Consider the following 21,738-nt stretch of genomic DNA (forward strand, 5'->3'; position numbering starts at 1 on the left):
TTACAGTTGAATGATTTTTTCTCTCTACAAGTGTTTTTTTAAAAATGCATCGCATTGTTGAAACAATTGTCACTTTAGTCTGGTTACTCATTCAAACATCTACGGCAAGTATATGGGAGAGAGCACAATCACAGGCCAAAATAAGTAACAGTGGTTTATACATCTTACATGTTGCTGTCATTGTTAGAGAGATGATAAAAAACACATTTCTAGGTTTTCTGTCAGTGTGCAAATGCTACAAGAGAGAAGACGATGGTTTTAAAAGCACAGATCCAGCTGCAGTGTCATCTAACAAAGCATTTCTAGCCTGCTCACTTCACAGTGTGCAAGTCCTATTATTATTATTCAAACTCTATTAACAAGGCTATAATTGCACATCCATATACAGTACTATGAATTGTTCTGCAGTATAAATACTGTATGTGCCTCAATATGTGTGGGCTTATTTTTGGAAGCCCCTACATGGCATGAGTTTAATGAACCAGGCTGCAACTCATGATCTAAATGTGGGTCTTTGCTATATAAAAAAAAGATAGCCCCTCTGCAGTACAGTACACGTCAACTCATTGCACTTTATCTAAAGAATACAGCTCCCTCTGCTGGTCAAAGGATGCTGTTGTTCTGAGGAGTGTTGCTACAGCCAGTCCAGCTCAGATCCTTGGCCCACAGACCCTCTTTGGTGACTCGCACCTTTACCGGGTCAAATCTCCAGAACCGCTGTTCTCTGAACAGGTAGAGGCGCCCGTCTGGACGGGTCAGCGCCCCATTGGTCCCTTGTGGCACTCCGTTCCAATCTGTCAGCTTGCGGGGGTAGTAGGGCTCTTGGCGCAGAGTTTTGAGGTTGAGGACAAAGTAGCGGGAGCCCTTGAAGAGGACCATGTGACCCAGAGGGGCGTAATAGAAGGCACAGTCAGGATGGCGAGGCAGCCCCGACTCGCTGCTCTTCATGGGGAAGCCCGGGTCCAGCACGCTGCCCGTGTAGCGCCACATCCGCTTCCCTGCAAACCATCAGACAAGGAGGATTGAGTTCCCTCTAAGCCATACAATAACACTGTTATTACATCAGTCCTGCAAAAATTATTTACATTTTAACACATCATATTTGATCATTAGTATCAAGTGCTTAATATCACAATGCTCACAGCAGGTTTCAATCAAAACACAGAAATACAATAAGTTAATCTGTTTTGAAACAGTAAAGTAAAAAAAGACAGAAAGCACTTTTATTTTAGTCTCTTATCCAAAGATGTTGAATGAAGAAGTATTTTGACTTTAAGTGTCTTGGTGAAGATTATTTGGCACGTTAGCTGTTGTTGAAATGGAACCTGCTTATGATGTATTAGAGCAAAGTGATAGTGAGTGTCTTTCACAGTTCACACACAAAGAACAAATGTTAAGGTGGACATGATTTATGTAGCATGAAATCCTCAGCAAAGCGTCTCCATTTTACATAAACCTGTTTTGTGTTTAGCAGATAAGTGAAACTGTCAGGTTTTTGGCCCAAAGCAGGAAAGTTAGACTTAGCAAACACGTCACTAGCACAAAGGTGAAACTATTTAAATCTACAGCTGAGGCTGCAGTGCAGTAAAATCTTTAAATAGCACTTTCACTTTTTTAAAAGACACAATAGAATCTATTCTGGGTCTTTTACAGAAAGGTGAAGTTGGCCAAATGTTTAGGGAAAGTCTTAAAAAGGAAGTGTTAGTCTCATTAATGAGCTCAGTGAAGCCGTACCTTTGAAGAAATACCACTTGGAGTCCAGCGGGGAGAAGGCAGCGGCCTCGATGGCCAGAGGGAGGTCAGACCAGCGCTGAATGAGAGGCAGCGGGCCGCTCACACTGCCTTCAGCTGATACTGTCCAGTACACACTGCCCCGAAACACCAGCACCGTCCCATTCTGATCTGGATTCACACACACAGAACAGGAAAACATGAAGGTAAATACACAGTTTAGGTACCAGATTTAATAATAAGCGAGGCTGACAACCTGTTCAGGATGTTGTTTTACTTTTGCCCAAAACATGCTGGGAAAGGACCCTGAACAAGAATAAACTGAGCTTCAAAGTTCATTCCTGACCTTGGTAATAGTTGACAAAATAATCTCAACTGGAGGTCCACTTAGTACTTTTTCTGAAGCTTTCAACGGTATTTTATTGTCGTCATCAGGAGATAAGAGTTTGTTCAGTAATCATGGTTTAGACAGATGTGGATGAAAGCTTTGGAAAAAGTTAGTAAGTAAACCTCAAGTTAAAACTACTGAAGAAGAGAATGAAACGGCTCTTTTTCCTGTTTTGCTTCATCGAGATAGTGCTGAAGAAATATTTCATATGGCCTCATCCAACAGCTTCAAAGAGATAAATAACAGGATTCATTGCTGTTTCTGCAGGATTTATCTTACATTTATTTTCTGATTTTTTTCAACATTCAACCACGGAGGATGTGGCTGAATGTTATTTTCTAACACTACTTCATTTGGATCTCACCCATAGTGATGGCATCAAAGACGCCCCGGCAGTAGAGAGGCTGGCCTGTGGTCTGATGCCCGTCGTGGATCTCTGTGAACTCCCACTCCTGCAGTGCAGCGTGCAACACCTGACCTGGAAGTCGCACAGGATGATCGCCCAGTGGCTTACCTGAGGACAAAGAAACAAAGACAGTGAATATAAAAAGGCAGCAACCAAAACCATGAAGGATGATGTGATTTCTTTGAGAAAGTTGCTGTGTTTAAATTTCTCTCGAATCATTTGGTTATACAGAGAAAACATACTGTGACCAAACAAAGCTTTGCAGACAGACAGTCTAACTTATCGTCCAAGCCAAAAGCAATTTAAGTATTTTCTAAATTGGACATCATGGGAACCAATGATCCTGGAAAGACAAACAGTGGAGAGTTCTCCTAAAACAGGACTTGGATAATGTTAACATTTAAATTGTCCTTTACAGGATGTGGCTGGGTTGATGTATACTGGTGGAAATAAACAAAGAGTGCAGATAGGGTACCCACTCAAACCTTAAACAATCTCATTGAATTTTTAGCACCCAAACAAGAGTCCGCCTATTTATGTTTGGCATGTACAGCTTCATAACACAGATCATCCTGGCATGTGAGATTCAACGAATACAAAAGGAAAAGGACAACATAGCAAATCAAAGAGTAAAAGGCGATGCTTTAGATGTGATTACAGCCATTTTGTTTGCATAGAGCTGAACAAACATTTGTGCAGGAGGAGGATAAAATCAAGACTGCAGGAAAAATAGATACACACACACACACACACACAAACACACACACACCACAGCGGATAACACATGGATAACACTGTAGTGTGTGTCCAGTGTGTACGAATGTAGGAGCAGCTGATAAGCGCTGGATGTCTGACTCCACTCAAAACACAAAACCTTTCTCCTCACGCTGACTCATCATCTTCTACAGAAGTAAGAGCAGAAACGCTACAATGGAAAATACTCCTTTACAAGCTATTTTACAACCTTAACTGGAGGTCCACTTAGTACCTACTTGTAAGATATGTACATGTGTAAATATCCACTACAGGTATTTATACACAGTAGAATTAAGCCTCCTGTTAAAGTCTGTGCAGAGTTGTGAGTACACTGAGAAAAGCCTCCTCGAAAAAAGCTTTATTTTACAAGAGGACATGTAGACGATGATTATTGTGCTTTCAGACATCTATCATATAGTACAGTGTGTGTACAACATAATGTATTGTATGAAAAAATAGTTATTTTTTAGTTTGGTGTTCAGTGACTCTTCATTTGTGGGTCTGAGTCTGTACATATTATTCCTGTTAGTCATCTTAAGTGTAGCTGCTCACCATACAAACAGTACCAGTCAAAAGTTTGGACACATTAACTGTACATACATACTGTACATACATGGTCTTATAAGGCAGAAACACCACATGCGTGTTGGTTAATGTGTCATGCTTGCAGGGTTTTCATGTTTCTTGTCACACAGCAATCAGCGGAGGTCAGGACTTCTGGAGACTGACATATTCAGACTGCTCACATCTGCTTCTTATCAGATCACAATGCCAACACTGGGGAGGGTTCCCACACACACACACACACACACACACACACACACACACACACACACACACACACACACACACACACATACATACATACATACATACACACACACACACACACACTGCCTAAAGCTCATATCTTTAAGCAGATGTAGCATTTTGACAGCGCTGGTAGTCCTGTCAGTTGCGGTTCTTGTCCATATCTGTTTCTGGAGCTTCTTGACATTTACGTGCGAGCAGCTGCAGAAATTACTGCCACAGGGTGAAAATCAGGTTGATAGAAAAACATGCTGTACTTAGTTAAATTCCTCCTGAACCCCACCCGAATCCTGGATAACTTTTTTTTTTTTTTTATGAGGCAATAAAAAAAAGTTATCAGAGAGAAGTGTGTTGGAAAGCAAGAAAATGTTTTCACTTCCAAATACAAGCAGTTTCAGCTTATAGTGCAGGTCAATGCAAACTAAAGACTAATCATCTGTTCTAATTGCTGCTCATTAGTGGCAATTAATCTAATAGTAGTATAGTAAAATGGCATCAAGTTACTGAGTGTAACTGAGCTGAAAATGAAAACGTGTGTCTGAGAGGAGGCTTGGCTGAGGCAGCAGGGTGGTCAGTTGCTTTTTTTTTTTTTAATCCAGAGTGAATCAGGCAGACCCTGAAGAGAAAAGGAAGGCAAATACCATTTTAGGAAACCGAAGCCAGAATATTTCCAGAGGCAGAGCAGATGGGATTCCTCAAGATATTAAACAGAGGAAAAAGGCAGCTGGACGCAGCCTGACTGCAAGCGTCTGTTGAGCTGAATCTCAAATTCAGAGCTGAATTATTCAAGTGACCATCCTGCAGCCATGCAAACATTCCTGCACAACTATGGCCGACTACGGCCCTTTGCAGCCATTTTACTCCTGTGTTAAGGGCTCAAAGCAATGAAGTTACTTCATTCACTTGCAGATTCAGAGCATCAAACCATCAGAGAAGAGGGTCGAGTTGAAGTAGCTAGTTTTGGTGCAAACAAGTGAAATCAGTTTCTCAGCATCAGAGAAAAACATGAGCAATAGAAGAACTGTGCAGAGCAGCACATTACACACACACACACATGCCGGGAGGGACAACACGCTCACAGTAAACAGAAACTAATATTTGTACTACTCAAAGAGATACAGTATGTAATGCTCCCACACGCTACAACAACACCAGTAATCTATCACAACAGAGCCGACAGCACTCGCAGGTAAACACTGTGTGTGCAGCTCTGAGAGGATAGATAATAATTTACAAAACAGGCCACTGGGTAAAAAACCAGCCGTCCTGTCAGTGATGAAATCACTCAGTCTGTGTGTGTGCGTGTGTCTTTAGGGCAGAGAGTTGTTTTGTCGTCCACACCACCTCTGCTGTTCTCAGTCTAAAACCTTCTTCTCCCAGCAGTTCAGAGGCCACAGAAGTGAAACTGATAGATTCATCTCTTTCTGCTTTCTTTCTTTTTAAGACACATTAAACTGAAACTCAAAGAGAGTTTCTTTTAATATTTGTGATCTGATGTTTTTCCATGTCTGCCAAGAATACAATAAAACATTTTCTGTTCTGTCTTGATTTGTAAATCAAGCTTTTCAGTAATCTCTTTCACAAAGACTGCAGCCAGCTTTTAATCACATTCATAGTTTTGAGCTTTATTTTCCAAGAACACTGGAAGTTTGAATGTGTGTAGACGAAGTGCTGGGAAATTAACAATTTGTCTATATGAGCTTTTTGAGTGTCACGCAACTAATCAAATTCTCATTTCTTTCATAGATTTTTAATATCTGCAGGAGAGGTTTCTCCAGTCTACGCCTTCTTGTTCTGTGTTTGCAGCTGGTGGCCTTCAGGGCTGCCTCTCTGGCCTTTTCACAGCTCAGTGCCATGACTCACAATTTAATGGGCAACAGAGCAGAAATGACTCCACTTATGCGTTTCCTCAAAGACAGTCTGGTTTCATACCAAGTCAGAAATTCATCTAATAAGTTCTGCGTATTTCAGTAATAGTTCTTTCTAAAAATGCAACTTTACTGCACCGTCCTGAGGCCAGACAGTGAGACATTTGTCATCTTACCACTAAAAGTGCTTTCGTTTCACCCCGACAGACTTTTAACCTGAGAAAAAGTGGTAAAAATATCTGTGTGTGTCCAGTGAAGGTGTTAAGTTTAACACTCCTCCTGACCTCAGGACCACACACTTTCCATTGAACAAAGAAAACATTTCCCTCCAGTTAAGCCTCATTTGGAAATGTTTGGATGTAGACAAGAATTAAAAAGTAAAACAGATAATATTAGTTTGTGTCAATCAACCAGAGGTGTGAGTGTTACATCATCTCACCATACAGTTGTTGCACGGCGATGATGTCGTCCCAGCTCAGTACCAGGCTGCGGCCCAGTTTCCTGTAGTACGGCGACATGAGAGCATGACGGACGGGGGAGTGCTCCAGTCCCAGAGTGTGTCCGATCTCATGGGCGGTCACCATGAACAGGTTGTGTCCCTTGTGTCCGTTCAGCGTCCACCTCTCCGCCATGTCGAAGTGGGCTTCCCCGCGGCGAGGCAGGAAGGCGTGAGCCAGAGTTCCTCCTGAAGGTCAGAGAGGAAGGGACACAGTTTGACAAGTGTTGCACCATATATATCAAAGCCTAGTTATAATCTAGATATAGTTATGGCTTGATTCAGAATCATGTGTTCAGTTATACGTGCAACCAGCTGCACACTTTAAAGTTCAGCTCTGTTAGTTCATTATCAAACACTGATAGGTTTCCTCCATGTGTGGCACTAATATAATGTTTCCATGTCATGTAAACTGTTGTTATTGTGGAATTAGGGTTAGCGCAGAGTGTGTCATCAGACCTTAATCTGGCTTATTCACAATAATCAGGTTCTTGTGTACACATAAACAGCAGAACTTGTTAAGCTTTGTTTATTCAGGAAGTGTTGGTGGGACCAAGATTGCAAGAGAGGCCTGAGAACAAATTACATACACACAAGATCACAACTGAGACCAGCCACACACAAAACAACCATCACACACACAATATTTGAAGCTAATTTGTTGTGGTTATTAGCTTTGACTGCAACTGTGTGGTTGTCCTTGACCTGGTCCATCAAAGGCGTTGCTGGCCCCGTCGTTGTGGTCTCCCTCGTAAAAGGCCAGCCGGATGTCTGCGGGTCCTTCAGGGGCCTCCTGGAAGACCAGGCCTGACACGTTGCTCCACAGCTGAAAGGCAGCACGCACAGCCAGCCGCACCGAGCCAGGAGACAGGTGGCGTGGCCAGTTCACGATCTGGTAGGTCAGATGACGCTTGTACCACTTCTCAGCTGAAGAGCAGCCCACACACACAGACAGTCAGAGACAGGAACAGAGATATGAGATGTGCAGGTATGAAGCTCATAGTCTCAATCAGAGACGTACACTGAGTGCAAAGCTAGATAAGCTGAAATCACCAGATAATCAAAAGAAAAATCCTGCCAACGTTCCTGTGAGCAAGAAAATAGGCAAGAAAACTTAAGAAATCCAGTAACCAGAGTTGAGTATTTGGATGGCATGAGGTATTTTCTTCTCTGCTAGAAAGATAGATACTGTAATGTTGAATTACTTAAAGTATGGATTAAGTAATTAAAAGTAGGATGAAGGGGAAACTCTAGAATTCCTTGCCAGCAACTTAACCATACTCCATTTATTCCTTGCTTCTGTTAACTTCATAAAAATTTAATTTGGGAGTCTAAATCTGTCCCCATGACCTCTTTTTCTCTTAATATTTTCAAAGGGAACTGAAATCCCACACCTGAATGTAGGTTATTTTACATTTAGATCAAATTGTTTCTCGTACCACCACAACTTATAAAAGCGAGTTGATGTTGGCTGGTGCTGAAAAACTTAAATGGGTCATGGATGAAAGGAGGGCTGTAGGCGGAAGCCCATCCAAAAAATGTGGCATTTAGTGATAAAAACGTGAATAAACAAATGCAAGACACAAGGGAATAGTTCAACAAAACCAACTTAAAATTAAAGAAGAGGACAAATTTTACAGCTAAAACCTCCTAAAATCTCCTGCTGCTATACACCACTAACTGGTCTTCTACCATCTGCTCTGGTGAGCTCGACCGTTACAAAGTTTAAAAAAAAAATACACAGAAAGAAACAAAACATTAATTTAAGCTTCCTCTGTTACTGCTGACAATCACAGTTTATCTCTGGACAAACAAACATATCCGTGAATCTTCCAGCTTTACCAGAATGTCATTTACTGCAGAACAGTTTTTACCTTCATCCTACAACTCAGTGCTGCTAAGTCACTAATGATGCACACCTGGTTTCACTATCACTGATACAGGAGATGATCTGCACCAACATCACAAAAAAATCTCTTTTTAATGGATCACAACCCTGTGGAACACAAAATAAAATAACTTATTAAGTGAGACACTGGACTGAAATTAAGGAAATCAATCTTCAGTCTTCTAGTCAAAAGTGAGGGAAGCAGCCTTTTAATGTTCTTATTACTCAGATCACAACTCAATAAAAGTACAAATACAGTGTGACCATGCAGTTTGTTTTAGAGCCTAAATGATTAGTCCATCATCAGAAATTAGTCAGCAGCTATTTTAATAATCAATTAATGGTTCATGTCATTTTTCAAAAACTTTTTATTTATATTCAATCACTTTACATTAAACAAAAACACAACAAAACTACATTTATAACAAAAGTAGTAAATAAGACGCACTAATCTTTCTTTCCTTTTTTGAACCTTTGACCTTTTCTCACTGACGCATCCTTTGTCTTGTATGCGGTCCATTTTCCTCAGTGTCGTTCATGGGTCACTGTCCAGTCCTCAGTTAATGAGTCAGTTTTATTGTTCCAGTCATTTTTCAAGCAAAAAAGCCAAACATTACCCAGTTTCGACTATTTTGTGCTTTTCTTTGTCTTAATTTAGTTTTGTTTGTCTTTAGTTTTGGACTGTTGTTTGGACAAAACCAGCTATATAAATATGTCCTCTTGGGCTTCAGAAATGATACATACAGACCCAAGAAATGAATCGAGAAAATAATCCCCAGATTAGTCAATAATGAAAATAATCCCTGGTTGCAACAATTATTTGTTTTAGTCTTTTTTCCTTCTGTTGGTTTTGTCAGTTGACGTCTACAGTGGTGTCATCATTTGTTTAACACTAGTAGAAGTATGTTGAAAAGATCTCCACAAACAGTGGTTATGTATTTACATCTTGCGTATCCTGTATTATAAATTCGGATGCCAGATAGCCTATGTTTAACAGTGATGTTTAAGAGTCGAGCCTCTCCACATCTAACAGGCCAAAATGATACGTTAAGTGTGTTAGCTCACAGCTGGGTAAACTATCAAGCACTATGAGCACACGCTTGACTAAACAATTTACTTCAACACACGTCTGTGGTTTCCCAGCTAAGACGTAATTGCAAATGTCACAAACATCTCACATTTGTTCAGGGATAGAGGGAAGGTGAGGGAAGGGGGATACATTTAGGTGTTCTTTAATTTACAAGGCTCTAATCTCTTCATATATACAGTATGTAGGATTACACAGTGTGGCAATCTGGAGACAAAGCAAACACACGTATGCTCTCAGCCATGCAGCACACGTCCACGACAAGCAGACAGAGAGGCTGCCTCAAATGCAGGAAACAATCATTAGATAATATGAACCTTTAGGGAGAGGCAGCTGGAGAGGCTGGCCGCTCGCTCTGACTGTACAGAGTAGATGTGGAGAAGTGGACCAGGCTGGGAAAGAGTCGGTGAACACAAGATAAGAAGTTGTGTAGACTTCGAGAAAATGTTTACTTTGAAAACCTAACATTTCTTGACTCGAGGCTGATCTGAGAACAAAATTTGAATCTTAAATCTTTAAGATTTTGACTCTTTCTGACACAGACAGACAAGTAAAAGTTCCTTTGCAGTGGTGAATTAGGACATTGTACTTCATAGTGATTCATAAAAGAGTCAGAGACAGAATGACTGCTAGATTCAAACTCATTTGAAGCAGAGTGAGCAGTAGGTTCAGCACTTTAGATGACTTCACCGGATTTACACGTACTTTGATGTTTGAGGCTTAACTAAAAACGTGGAAAGATAACACACCTGCAGTTGTCAAAATATTTAAAAATGAAGTGGATGTATGTGTTTGCCCCGACGTTGAGGCCGAATGTGAGTGGGAGGTCTGCACACATGCCTGCATTACACATGTTTGCCCAGTCATTAAACCCTGCACAGGGTATGTGGACGTGTTTGTGTTTCAAATTATTTTGATGCCATTTGTACCCGCTTAAATAATATACAGCATGAGAGAGAGAGAGAGTCATGTAAAAGATGGGGGCGATAAACAAAGTGTATGCACTACATACTGTGAATTGCAGAGAGACCTCAATAGCACCCTAGAGACGTGAAAATATCTGGAAATCTGGAGCCATTAAGGACATGGGTTTGGCAATGACAACAGTGTGTGAGTAAACACACAAACAGAATTTGTGCTTCAGCTGCAACTCAACAATCTACAAGTGTAAAGTTTAAGGTTGTGTAAACAGTTCGCATAAATTTTAGGCAGAAAGAGTGGAAGCACTGCATGTATCAAGAAAGATACAAGAAAGTAACTATTTAACCTCAGGAGTGATGTCACTGTCATTACAACCTGTTTTCCTTTATGAGTCTGATTTTTGCACATGATTTAATACTTCATAGAGTGGAGTCTCCCTGACTTTCCCAACCAAGCTTGATTTTTCTTTCCCAGATGAACTATATGCATCAGAGCTGTAACCACATGACCAGTATTCTCCATTAGAGCTCAGGCGCCTTCTCTCCATCCCAGACCGCCACAGAGTAAGAGGTCCCCGAGGACGGCAGAGAAGCCAGGAAGTCAGATACACAAGACATTCCACGACTTCCCTCATGGAAGCAATTAACATGATAATTAACATCCACAGCAGCAGTGTAGGGAGGCTAGATTATCACAGACATTAGGAAGTGACTGAGATCATCTGATAGACAGAGTTATTGTTTGCGGAGGTGCAGAGAGATTTTGTTTGTTGCTGGTGTCGAACAGGCTGTTTGACACACACACACACACAGTTGGCTCTGGTGTGTGTGTGTGTCAGTCAGATGTGAAGGTACAATTCACAAAAAGGAAAGTGAGGAGAGAAATACATGCAGTTAGTGTGAGCAACAAGGAAATACTTTCATTATCAATACTCTGTCAATTATTTTCTTGATTAACCGTTGGTCTGAATTAATAATATTGTAAAATAATATTGACCAAGACTGAGAATTTACAGCTATTAGTACAGTCAAAGCTACCATGTTAACTATCTTAGTTTAGCTGGTTAGGATGCTAATATTTGCTAAATAGCACTAAAAAAATATTGGACAAATTGAATTTATGACCTAATGGTGTTGCTTAATGAAAAGTTTAAGGATGATGACAGTTATTAGACTTCAGCCTGAAGGAAACATGGATGTGTGCACTAAATTTCATGACAATCCATCCAATAGTTGTTTACACATTTCACTAAAAAACCAAAACTGTCGACCTCATGGTAGTCCTGGAGGAGTCAAATATCACCAAAGTCAGTGGGATTCATCCTTTGGGAACTACTTGTGTGCCAGTTCATACAGTAGATATGATATGAGATACTTCAGTCCAGGCACAGTGGTGAACCGACATTGTCATCCATAGAGTCATGCCACCAGCGTAGATAAGAATGCTCATCAAGAGCCAAAAATGACATATTCATGTGGCTTGTTTTGTCTCAGCCAACAGACCAAAACCAAAAAAGTTTCCATTTAAAATGCCATGAAACAGAGAAAGGCAGCAAGTCATCACACTGGAGAAGCTGTAAGGAATTTTAGGCATTGATTATTAAAATAGTTGCAAATTAATTTTCTGTCGATCATCTAATCGATTAATCAAGAAATTGTTGCAGCTCTAGTAAGCAAATCCATGAACTCCGATCTATTGAAATAGTGTCAAAATACAATAAGAGATATGTTATTAAAAAAATGGCAACTAAGTGGTTAACAGTGTTCAGTGCCGAGCACAGATCCATAAGTGCACACCTCTGAAAAATACACACACACACACACACACACACACACACACACACACACGCACCTCACATTGCTCTTATAGCACTTATCTTGGACAAGGGTGGTGGAATGCCAGTTCTGTAAATATCAGTGGGAACGACATTCAGATTCCACCACACGTCAAGGTCAAACTCAAGAGGCAGCGATGTTCACACAAAATAAAATGACATCACGCCACTGCTGTGAGTAAATAACATCTGTCTCATCTGCGTTCTGCCAGAGCCTGCAGGCAAGTGTCATGTTTATCTTTAGGTATCTAACTGTAACTGCAGGGAAAAAAGACCACTAATAGATGAACAGTCCAGCATGAGAAGAGTACATCAGCTCTGAAATTCATTGGTCGAGTCACAATACCTAAAACATCGATACTACTGACACTCAGTCTTGTGTGTGTGTTGATACTAGCATCAATAGGATCCATCTCACAGTATCTCACATTCCGGGCACCTTAACAGTCATCTTCTTTCCTTCTCTGTTGTGGTTGTGTGCATGCACCCAGCCATCGCCTCATTAGTTCAGAGAGTTCACACAATAAACATTTGTTATTTACCATTAAATACTCTTTCTCCGCTTTCTGGCATTTTAAACGATCTGAATCTATTAGACCAAATGTACCAAACATGAAACTCTTCCTGTAAGCGTTGTTCAATCAACACGCAGAAACATATCTGCTGCTTCTGTAAGCAAAGCAAACTAATGTTTGAGTACAGGGCGGTGGTTACACAGCTACACACTCACACCTAAAGTTATTACATTGCTAAACTACATCAGTGGATGTATGAAGCCAGTTTTGAAAGAGGTTTGACCTGAGGGTGTAAAAGTATCTGCCATTAACGCATCTCTTTGTGTAATTCTACTGCCGCCTGTCACATGAGTCATGTCTGGGACCAAAATAATGGCCGAGAGTTGTTTTCTTACACGAGAACAGGCTGTAATCCAGCCAAACAGTCAGTCATTCAACAAGATATCCAGTCATTCAGGCGGTGCGATATCTGGCCATTGAGATAGCCAGCAAGCTCGGCAAACAACGTAATCCAGTCAGTCAGTTGTGGATGTGTTTACCAGATGGAACATGTCAGGTACCGACATGAAGAGGCAGCGGCAAACATCAGCCACCGCTGCATTCCCTGAACATTAGCCAACCTTTTCAGTGACAGGCAGGAATGCAGAGGCTTCACACATCATGAGGCTGGAGGCACAAGTAAAGAGAGAGAGAGAGAGAGAGAGAGAGAGAGAGAGAGAGAGAGAGCAGAAAACATCACTCTTCTCCTGCTGCTGTCACCACACTGCTGCTGCTGTCCATTCACAAAGGAGATGTGAGGAGAATGACAGCAGAAAAGAGTGACAACGAGAACAGAGGACATGAAAACAAAGGTCTAAAAGACACACATACATACCTGTTATTCTATAGCAGGGTGCACACAGAACCAAAAGCATTACCTCCTTCGTGGAAGCAGTAATCTGATCAAAAATTATATTTAAGTCCTCCTTCATTGAAAAATTCTACTTGTTCTTTCATCTTTGGATGTCTGAGCTTCAATGTGCAGAATTATGTTTGTGCAGAGTTTGAGACTAGAAGACAGTTTTCTTATTTACCTGCTGAAAGTGGAAAGTTTCTAAGCGAAAATCTGAGTTTAAACGTGTGTACACATATGAGCGGGATTTGTGACATCACAACCAGTTTGGGAGCCAGTCCTGGTTCAGTAGGCAACTTTCTCAAGTGTTACATGGAAACTTGAAGCCTCCAGTTCACAAAACACTCAGAAGTTGGAGACATCTTGTGTCAAGAAGTTAAACTCTGAAATGAAAAATATTTGCATATTTGTAGATTCTGCATTTTTCAATGAGGGAGGAGGAGAAAAAAGATATTTTAAGGGAATGACTTGGTGCTCAATTACTTCATGGAGTCTGCAAGAAATTTGGCAATTTAGCAGTTTAGTTCCACTCTTAACCACCGTTAAACACTTTAAATCCGGCAGTCTTTAGCCGGTTCAAATTGCAGTGATCTGCTCATCAATGAACGCTTTCAGAAAATTAGGATAATATCCTAAAAGACTCTCCATAATTTTCTGCAGGAATTTAAGGGAACAATCAAGCTACACAAAGTGGCAGCACTGGTTGAAACTAAAAGCATCTGCTGGATTTGTGCCTGGAAATCAGAACTGGAGCTCAGCATATACAGTGTTGCTATTGTTTGAGAAAGCTCTCACACACCCAAATGTCATTATTTTATAAAACAAGAAAAACAACATTGTTTATGGCTAAATAAGCAAGCGTTTTTCAAACCATGCAGCACATTACTTTTGACTTAAGGTTCATCAGACTTCCCAACTCACAGAGGAGCATGTATTCCCTCAATTAAAGTAAAAAAAAAAAAAAACACTCAACAAAACTGAAGTTGCACATTTTCACCCTGTAAAGACAATGCACAGGAATCACAGACGTGTATAATTGCAGTTAAAAGCAGGAATCATCCGGGGTGACGTGTGCAACATCAGACACTCCACCAGCTTTAATTACAACCTTCAACTCTATTTAGTGCTTTAGTTTACGAAGGGAGACCCTCCCAGTTAAGTGTTGGCTTATTATGACCACTCCTCCACAGGACACACAAAACCTCCACATGCAAGATCAGGAATGATATCACAGCTTCAAGATGTCTGTCAGGTCACACAAACATGGTGACCTCATACATAAACACACGCACATGCAATACCTGAAGATCGCTTCCTGCGGCGCTGTGCTCGCCCTGCTGTACTGACACTGCCTCCGGTGAAGATGGTGTTGACCCTCTGAGCCCAGATCTGCTGGCTGCCCTCATCTGACACCCCACAGCGGGGCTCTGCCATCTGCCTCAGGGTGGCGCTGTCAAGTTCACCGGTGACAGGAAGACGGGACAGCCACTGGAACTCCCTACAAAGACCGGAAATGTTTGCATGACGCTCTTCCTGAACAAGCATTTGGCCTTTCGATCATGGCAATTATACAGCATGTGAATCAACAGAGGTATAAATATACCAACTTCCTCCCTGCCCAGACTGAGATTCCTGATTATGGAATCCATCTGTGTTTCTGAGGAACTTGTGGAGTCATAAAGCTGGAGATTCATTATGTCCATATTAGGGATGTGCAGAGAGCCCAGTATTTATATTTGTATCTGTATTTGTTGAGGCAGCAAAATTATTTGCACTTGCATTTGAATAAAAGTGGAAAGAGGCTTAAAAATCTTGATTTTGTTTTCATTACGCTTTTAATTTTAGAAAATTAAAGTATTACAATAAGTGTTCATGAATAAACTACCTTATGAAGGAGATCCCCACACCTGCTCTTGAACTGGAGTGTCCCAGACAATAGACGACTGCGCTGACCACTGAGCTAAAGCTTTATGTTGTGTTCACACCAAACAACGAAGCAAATTTTCGCCTCACGTTACTCGCGCCGGTTTTGCCATTTGTGCTTATTCTCCCCATACAGCCAATGATGTTACTGAAGCTCAGCCTGCCTGCCATCTCAGTCCTCCTGCTAACAACATTCATACAGACACTTATCTCTAAACACTGAGAAATACATCAAAAACATCAACTCTTCTCTATTCGTTTTGCTTTGATAAATTGCATTAACTCACAAAACTCCCCCAAAAAATCTGTTTATTTACTGCACTTCCCAGAGGACAACTACAGACCTTAAAGTGGCATGAACCCAATAAACTTAGATTTTGCTATGATTTAATTGCAATAAACGAATCAAAAGGATGTCACAATTACTACTAAGGATGCACAATATTATCGGCACGTCATCGTTATCAGCCATATATGCCGATTATGAGAGGCCAATGTGTTGCCATCTCCTCCGCCGCCTAACTGTGCTTCCCTCCACAGTCTGTTTCACCCTGATGGTCCCGGTGCTTCCTCTGCAGGCTCCACTTCACTCAAGCTGCCCGTCAGACCCACTGCTTCTTCCCACTTTAATTTGAACAACAAACCGGGGCTCAGTGCTCTGGTTGGATCAACATGCGGAACCGGGGCTAATGTTAGCTGGGAGGCTAGCAGAGGCTAGCTGGCTGTGCTTCCCTCCGGTCACGCAGCGGCTAACGCTCCGCTAGCAACCATGTCCTTTTTTCCCGATTTGGGTTGCAAGACATTGTGGTTCTCAGAGGCACATTATTTTCCACATTGGGGATGCATGAGACCACAAACTTCCAGACAAATCTTGACCACACTGGGCTGGATGTCAGTTATGACTTGATGGGTGTCCTTGGAAAAGAAGGCAAGGACACATTTGTCCAGCTGTATGTGGACTCCCCACATGCATACGTTCAGATGCCATTCAAGCACCCTGTGAATGGTGCAATTGTTACATGTGGGTTGTCACACTCCTAATATCAAAGTTCCTTTCAAGGGCCATCAGCTACTTGAATCACATGAGGGACCTGCAGTACAGACTTGTCTGTCAAATGGGATGCCACATTGAACAGGTCGTGAGGTTTGAAGATAGAAATCCCAAGGTTAATTGACCCTTCGGCCCACTTTGACTTCAAGTCACTACACTTTCTCATTGCGGAGTGTCCTATCTTTGTGCCATTCAAGGACACAGTTTCTGGTGAGGGTCTGCTCCTAGTTCTCCGCAAGGTGATGGGGTACTTGACTGACACTCTCAGACAGGAGAACTACACCAGTGAAGGAGTGGCAAGATTTGATGCCAGTTGGAAGGCATTCCAGTGTGAATTAGCACTGGAAGAGCTGTTCGATGGCTGGCCTCTGTCACCACTGGACTTTCAGCTCAGTGCGAGCCTGGGCACAAACACAGTGAGTGACAAAAGTTTGACCAATCACAGGGGGTTCCTGGGCCTAGCACCTCACTCAAATGCCACTTCTGAGGAAACAACTCCCCCACTCCATCATTGGACATGAGATACGCTTCAGAAGATGCGCAAAGAGTGTATTTTCCCTCTGTCAGGTCCTTGATGCAGCACCATCAGTGACTGGTGCGGCTCTCATCAGAGTGCTGCTAGATCCTTACAAAAGAAACACAGAGCTACCCCTCTCAAGTGTCTGTGGTGATTTCCCACCAGGTAGACTCATCGTTGCATTGTCCCTGGAGGACTTTTGTAAAGATCTGGCTACCAAGGACAGCTTTCCTGCGCCAAACACATTTGCAAGGGCTTGCATCCTGGTGCAGAGAGCTGGAAAAGATGTGGAATCTTATCTGCTGCAAGGCTTTGTGGAGAACAAGGTTTCTTTTTTCCCAGCTATAAAGTTCAGGGACGTCAGGGGCACCAAGAAGGTGTGGTGGAATGGAAAGGACTTTGTCCAGGTCCACCTAGGGGACCAACAACCTTCTCCGGCCTGCATGGAAATCGAAAGGCGTTCCCTTGCCTACTCCAGGACCCTGGAGAAATACAGGGACCATGGAATGCCATGGATGGAGAAGGTCCTCTCTCGACTGCCAATAGGACATCGTGGGGACATACTTTTGCAAGTGGTGACCTTTGTCAGCTGTGTTGGCTTAATCATGAATGGTGATTTTGTGGACTACAACCACCTCAGGAATCTGCTAACACACATGAACGATGTCATGTCGCAGGCACAGCTGCAGAAGCTCCAGATCCTTTCCAGGTTCAACCTGCCAAGAGTCTACAGTGTCCTGATCTGGAAGATCCTGTGCCAAAGTGGCACAGACCACCAGCACCTCACAAGCCAGAGGAAGAAACCGTCCAGCCTGAGGAGGATGTGCAGGCTGTTGAGGAACAAGATGGCATCAGGCCAATGGTGCAGTCTCTTGCCATGTGCCTGCCTGCAAACAGCTCCAAACACTGGACAGTGTTGGAGGAATCACTCATAAACCTGGACCCTCTGGTGAAGCTGGACCAGGCCTACAAGCTCTATGTTTGCAGCTGCAGGGAGTACAAAATTCTAGCAAGGACACGCCACTCCTTCCAGCTAAGGAGATTGAAGATGATTACTCATCGCCTCATTGCATACAGACCTCTACCTATTTATACACCCATAACACAGAGACAGGACAGCATGTGATGTGTAGGGAAGAACTTCAAAGGCGATTCTTGCTTTGTACTTTTCATTTATTGCCTGTTTTTTACAACCTAACTTTGTGGAAAGGAGAAGGGGAACAACAGGTCATGGAGAGTCCTTTGTAAGCACTTTGCGTGTGTCAGTAGCTCAGCTTTATCTCTGGCGAACACCCCCAACTCTGGGAGTGATGTCCAAATTAGGAAATGTGCATCATGTAGCAGGTGGATGTGACTCCCCTCGTTGAGAGCTGCTGACGGACGTAACAGTAGAGCAGAGGAGAGAGACTGAGATAGCAATGTAACTGACCTGTGCACTGGTATTTGACGTTTTTTTTTCTTCCTGAAAACAAATAATCCTTAAAATATTTTTTGAACCAAATATTTGTAAAAAAGAAACTTGCCAAATACAACCATTTATAATTTCAATTTTGAGGATAAAAGCTTAAAACATTTTGAGGATAATAACAAGTAAATTGCAACTTTTACTTACTTTATTTATTTACCAGTGACAGCAGATATTTAATTGGCATCAGTGTGATTTAAAGTTGTCAGATTTAGCAGTTTCAACTGCTGCGCATGAGCTTGTCAAACGTACACAGTGTACTACCCAACCATCAGCCCAAGCTCTCGGTACAGGCAGAGCTTTTCAATCAGTTTCCATTGAAGTACATTCAGTAATACAGGCCAGAGGGCGAGGTTCTTGAAATTCCTGGATGGTTCAGAGAGGGTTCAGGAGAGGTCTCCCGGTGCAGAGGTGAGGGTGTGTTTTACTGTCCTGCACTGACGTTCAGCCCTGGGGCTCGTCCCACACCGAGCTCACCCTTCCCCCCGATGAACCTAACCAGCTAGCTCTCATCAGCAAGGTGTAAAGATAAACAAATGCGTCATATTACGTTCATTTTAAGACTTTTAGTGGTCCATTGTGATTTTTACAATATATGAATAACAGCTGTTTCACCTACCGGATGGCTGACTGCATCTCAACTGCATTGTGGATGTGGTTGTCCTCATGAAGGTAGCCATACTTTTCCAGAAAAACCTGCAAGTGTTATAATATCTGTTAATACTGCATCAGAAAGACTCCCCCAAGAAACATAAAGCTGATAGAAAACTCCAGAACAAAACTATTTTCTGGTCATTACTGCATCCAGGTGCCCTTTTATAATATTTTAAAGTTTGTAAAGTGACATTTAGGAACTCTGATCACAGCTGTTGATTTTATAGATCTCACAATGCTTCTCGGAAGAACACACTCTGGTAAAACCCCAGAGAGGCATACCTTCCTGTGAGGAAAAAACACATCATAAATGCACAAATATAATTTTCCATTTGTACTGTATCTGCTTTAGGCTGCCAAAGAGGATGTACAGAGCTGGACCACCCATAAGAAAAAGAAACCACTGGAGTGTCCCTAAATTTATAGCTATTATTTAGCAAGAATTTCATGTAAGCATGCCAGCAGAGAATAGTTCAGACATTTCACGCCTATAAAATACAGTAAAGAGGAAAAAAAGAACCAACAGGGAACATGACAACAGATGGTGATGCATACTGGTTTGAGAAAAGCTATGCTGGTAGTTTAATATCATGATCTTTCTATCACAGCCCTTCGTGTCTATCTAGCAGGTTTCGTGTTCAGACAACAGCGGGCGCAGCTATGATTACAGATGTGGTGAAAGTGGGTTGGAAATTAAAATTGAAGCGATGACAGATGTGCTCCGCCAAACAGGAATGTGCAACAAAAATGTCCCTTTATAAACACATAAAGAAACGCCGGAGGGTATTGTTTTATGTAAGAGCAAAAGTAATGTTGGGGAAACACATGTAATAATGTTATATGTTCTCACAGCTTTAATGTGAACTGTGTATGTATGTATATGTATGTGTGTGTGTGTGTCTATGGATGGCCAGAAAAGACAGCTGTCAAATTAAACTAGAGCAGTCCTAAACCATAGTGGGACAATTAAATTGTAACATCCAAAATCCCCTGAGACACAAATAGCTCTATTTTTTTTTTAAAATGGGCTTGGTCTCCTTGTATGTTATATATGCAGCTATATGACTAACATGGTCTTAACACTGTATAGAAGTACAAGAGCCTTAAAGAAAATTTCTCTAATATCGCTCTAATATAGCTTTGGTATATTTCTCTTTTAAATGGGTTCAATGTCCTTTTTGAACCTTTGTATTTTATTGAAATTGCCATAATTTCATTTTTTTGTCCCACTGAGCCCCCTGTTGCATGTATAGAAATTATAATTATTGCAACCAATCAACCATGTTTTCCTTTAAATGTTTCTTTTCTTCTAGCCTTGTTAAAATGCAAAATTGTGCAAGTATTGAAGTGGTAACCCTTTTCTTTTGACATAAACTGAGCTTGCACATTTGAAGACAGTGACAAAACACAGAAATAACAAATGAGGAAATATATCATGTTTTATGTTATATGGGCTATACATGAAAAATATATATTCCTTTTATATGTCAGGAGTCATTCACAGACAAAGAAATGTTTAGTATCTCACTTAGTGACCTGGCTTATGTTTGACGTCAATTAGACCACAGAGAAGTCTCCATTAAAAGAAATCCAAATTGGCTTATTCTGGGTTTAGGAGCCGTAATGCTGCATACAAAGTACATCAAAACCAATTAGATGTAAAGCATATAAACATCCACTGTACTCAACCATTTTTTTTACAGGTGAGATCTCAAACCTAATGTGACCTTTTCTGATGAGACGTTCAGAAACATGTTTATAAGCATCTTTCATCAAACCAGCAAAGTTGTGAAGCATCAAGCAGTCTCCAAGACCTCAAACAGAACATTTGGGTTACTTTTTTATTTCTCATCAAACACTGTTCACCTTTTACATCCTCTGGTCGCTCTAACTAGTTTGTGTAGTTAGGCTACTTTAAATTCAGTTATTGATAATTGTTACTAAACAACTTGTATTATCATCTACCTGCTAAAAAACTACTAATTCTAAAACGACTTTTTTTTCACCTCAGGATCCAGGAGCAGCGGAGATCCTCCGGCAGTCTGAGCGCTGATCAGGGCGCTCACAGTCAGGATCCACGCTGCCCTCATGTCCCGTCCTGCTCCACTGACAGGCTCCGGAGGTCGGCGGCTCATTGCGGGACAACCACACTATCACCACACCGCGCATTTCCTCTCAGTTCCTGATATGTTTTCCATTGCTAGTTTTTCCTGCGCTGTCAGTGACTAGGAGCATGCTGCTGCTCGCCTAACATCTCCATCCCTGCGAGGACTGACGGAGCCTGTTTAAGCAGACAGTGTTGGAGAGGGAGGGGGGGGGGCAGCACCGCCCCTCTGTGTCCGCCTGCCTGCACGACAGCTGAGGGCAAAACACCGGCAGAGCGTGGCAGGCTCTCCATACTTTATACACTTCACTTAAAAAGGGATGTCAATGTCTGCTGTATAAACTGATATCTCTTTGTCTTCAGTGTTGCAAATGATGGATAAAAACCGACAAAAAGCACAGAGAAAAGATCACAGTTTTTATTAATATTTTG

General features: G+C 41.7%; 1 protein-coding gene across 1 annotated transcript; it reads right to left on the reverse strand.

Moving 5' to 3' along the window:
* Positions 1 to 141: 141 nt before the first annotated feature.
* Positions 142 to 21,688, reverse strand: mmp28 (matrix metallopeptidase 28). Its single transcript, XM_044353750.1, is given in 9 exon segments — positions 142 to 998; positions 1,735 to 1,902; positions 2,484 to 2,633; positions 6,399 to 6,644; positions 7,161 to 7,382; positions 14,894 to 15,090; positions 19,168 to 19,244; positions 21,209 to 21,301; positions 21,303 to 21,688. Coding segments are annotated over 9 exon segments (1,617 nt in total). The 5' UTR covers positions 21,372 to 21,688; the 3' UTR covers positions 142 to 603.
* Between the last annotated feature and the right edge of the window lie 50 nt (positions 21,689 to 21,738).

Source organism: Thunnus albacares, chromosome 6, assembly GCF_914725855.1.
Source record: "Thunnus albacares chromosome 6, fThuAlb1.1, whole genome shotgun sequence".
NCBI classification, from domain to species: Eukaryota; Metazoa; Chordata; class Actinopteri; order Scombriformes; family Scombridae; genus Thunnus; species Thunnus albacares.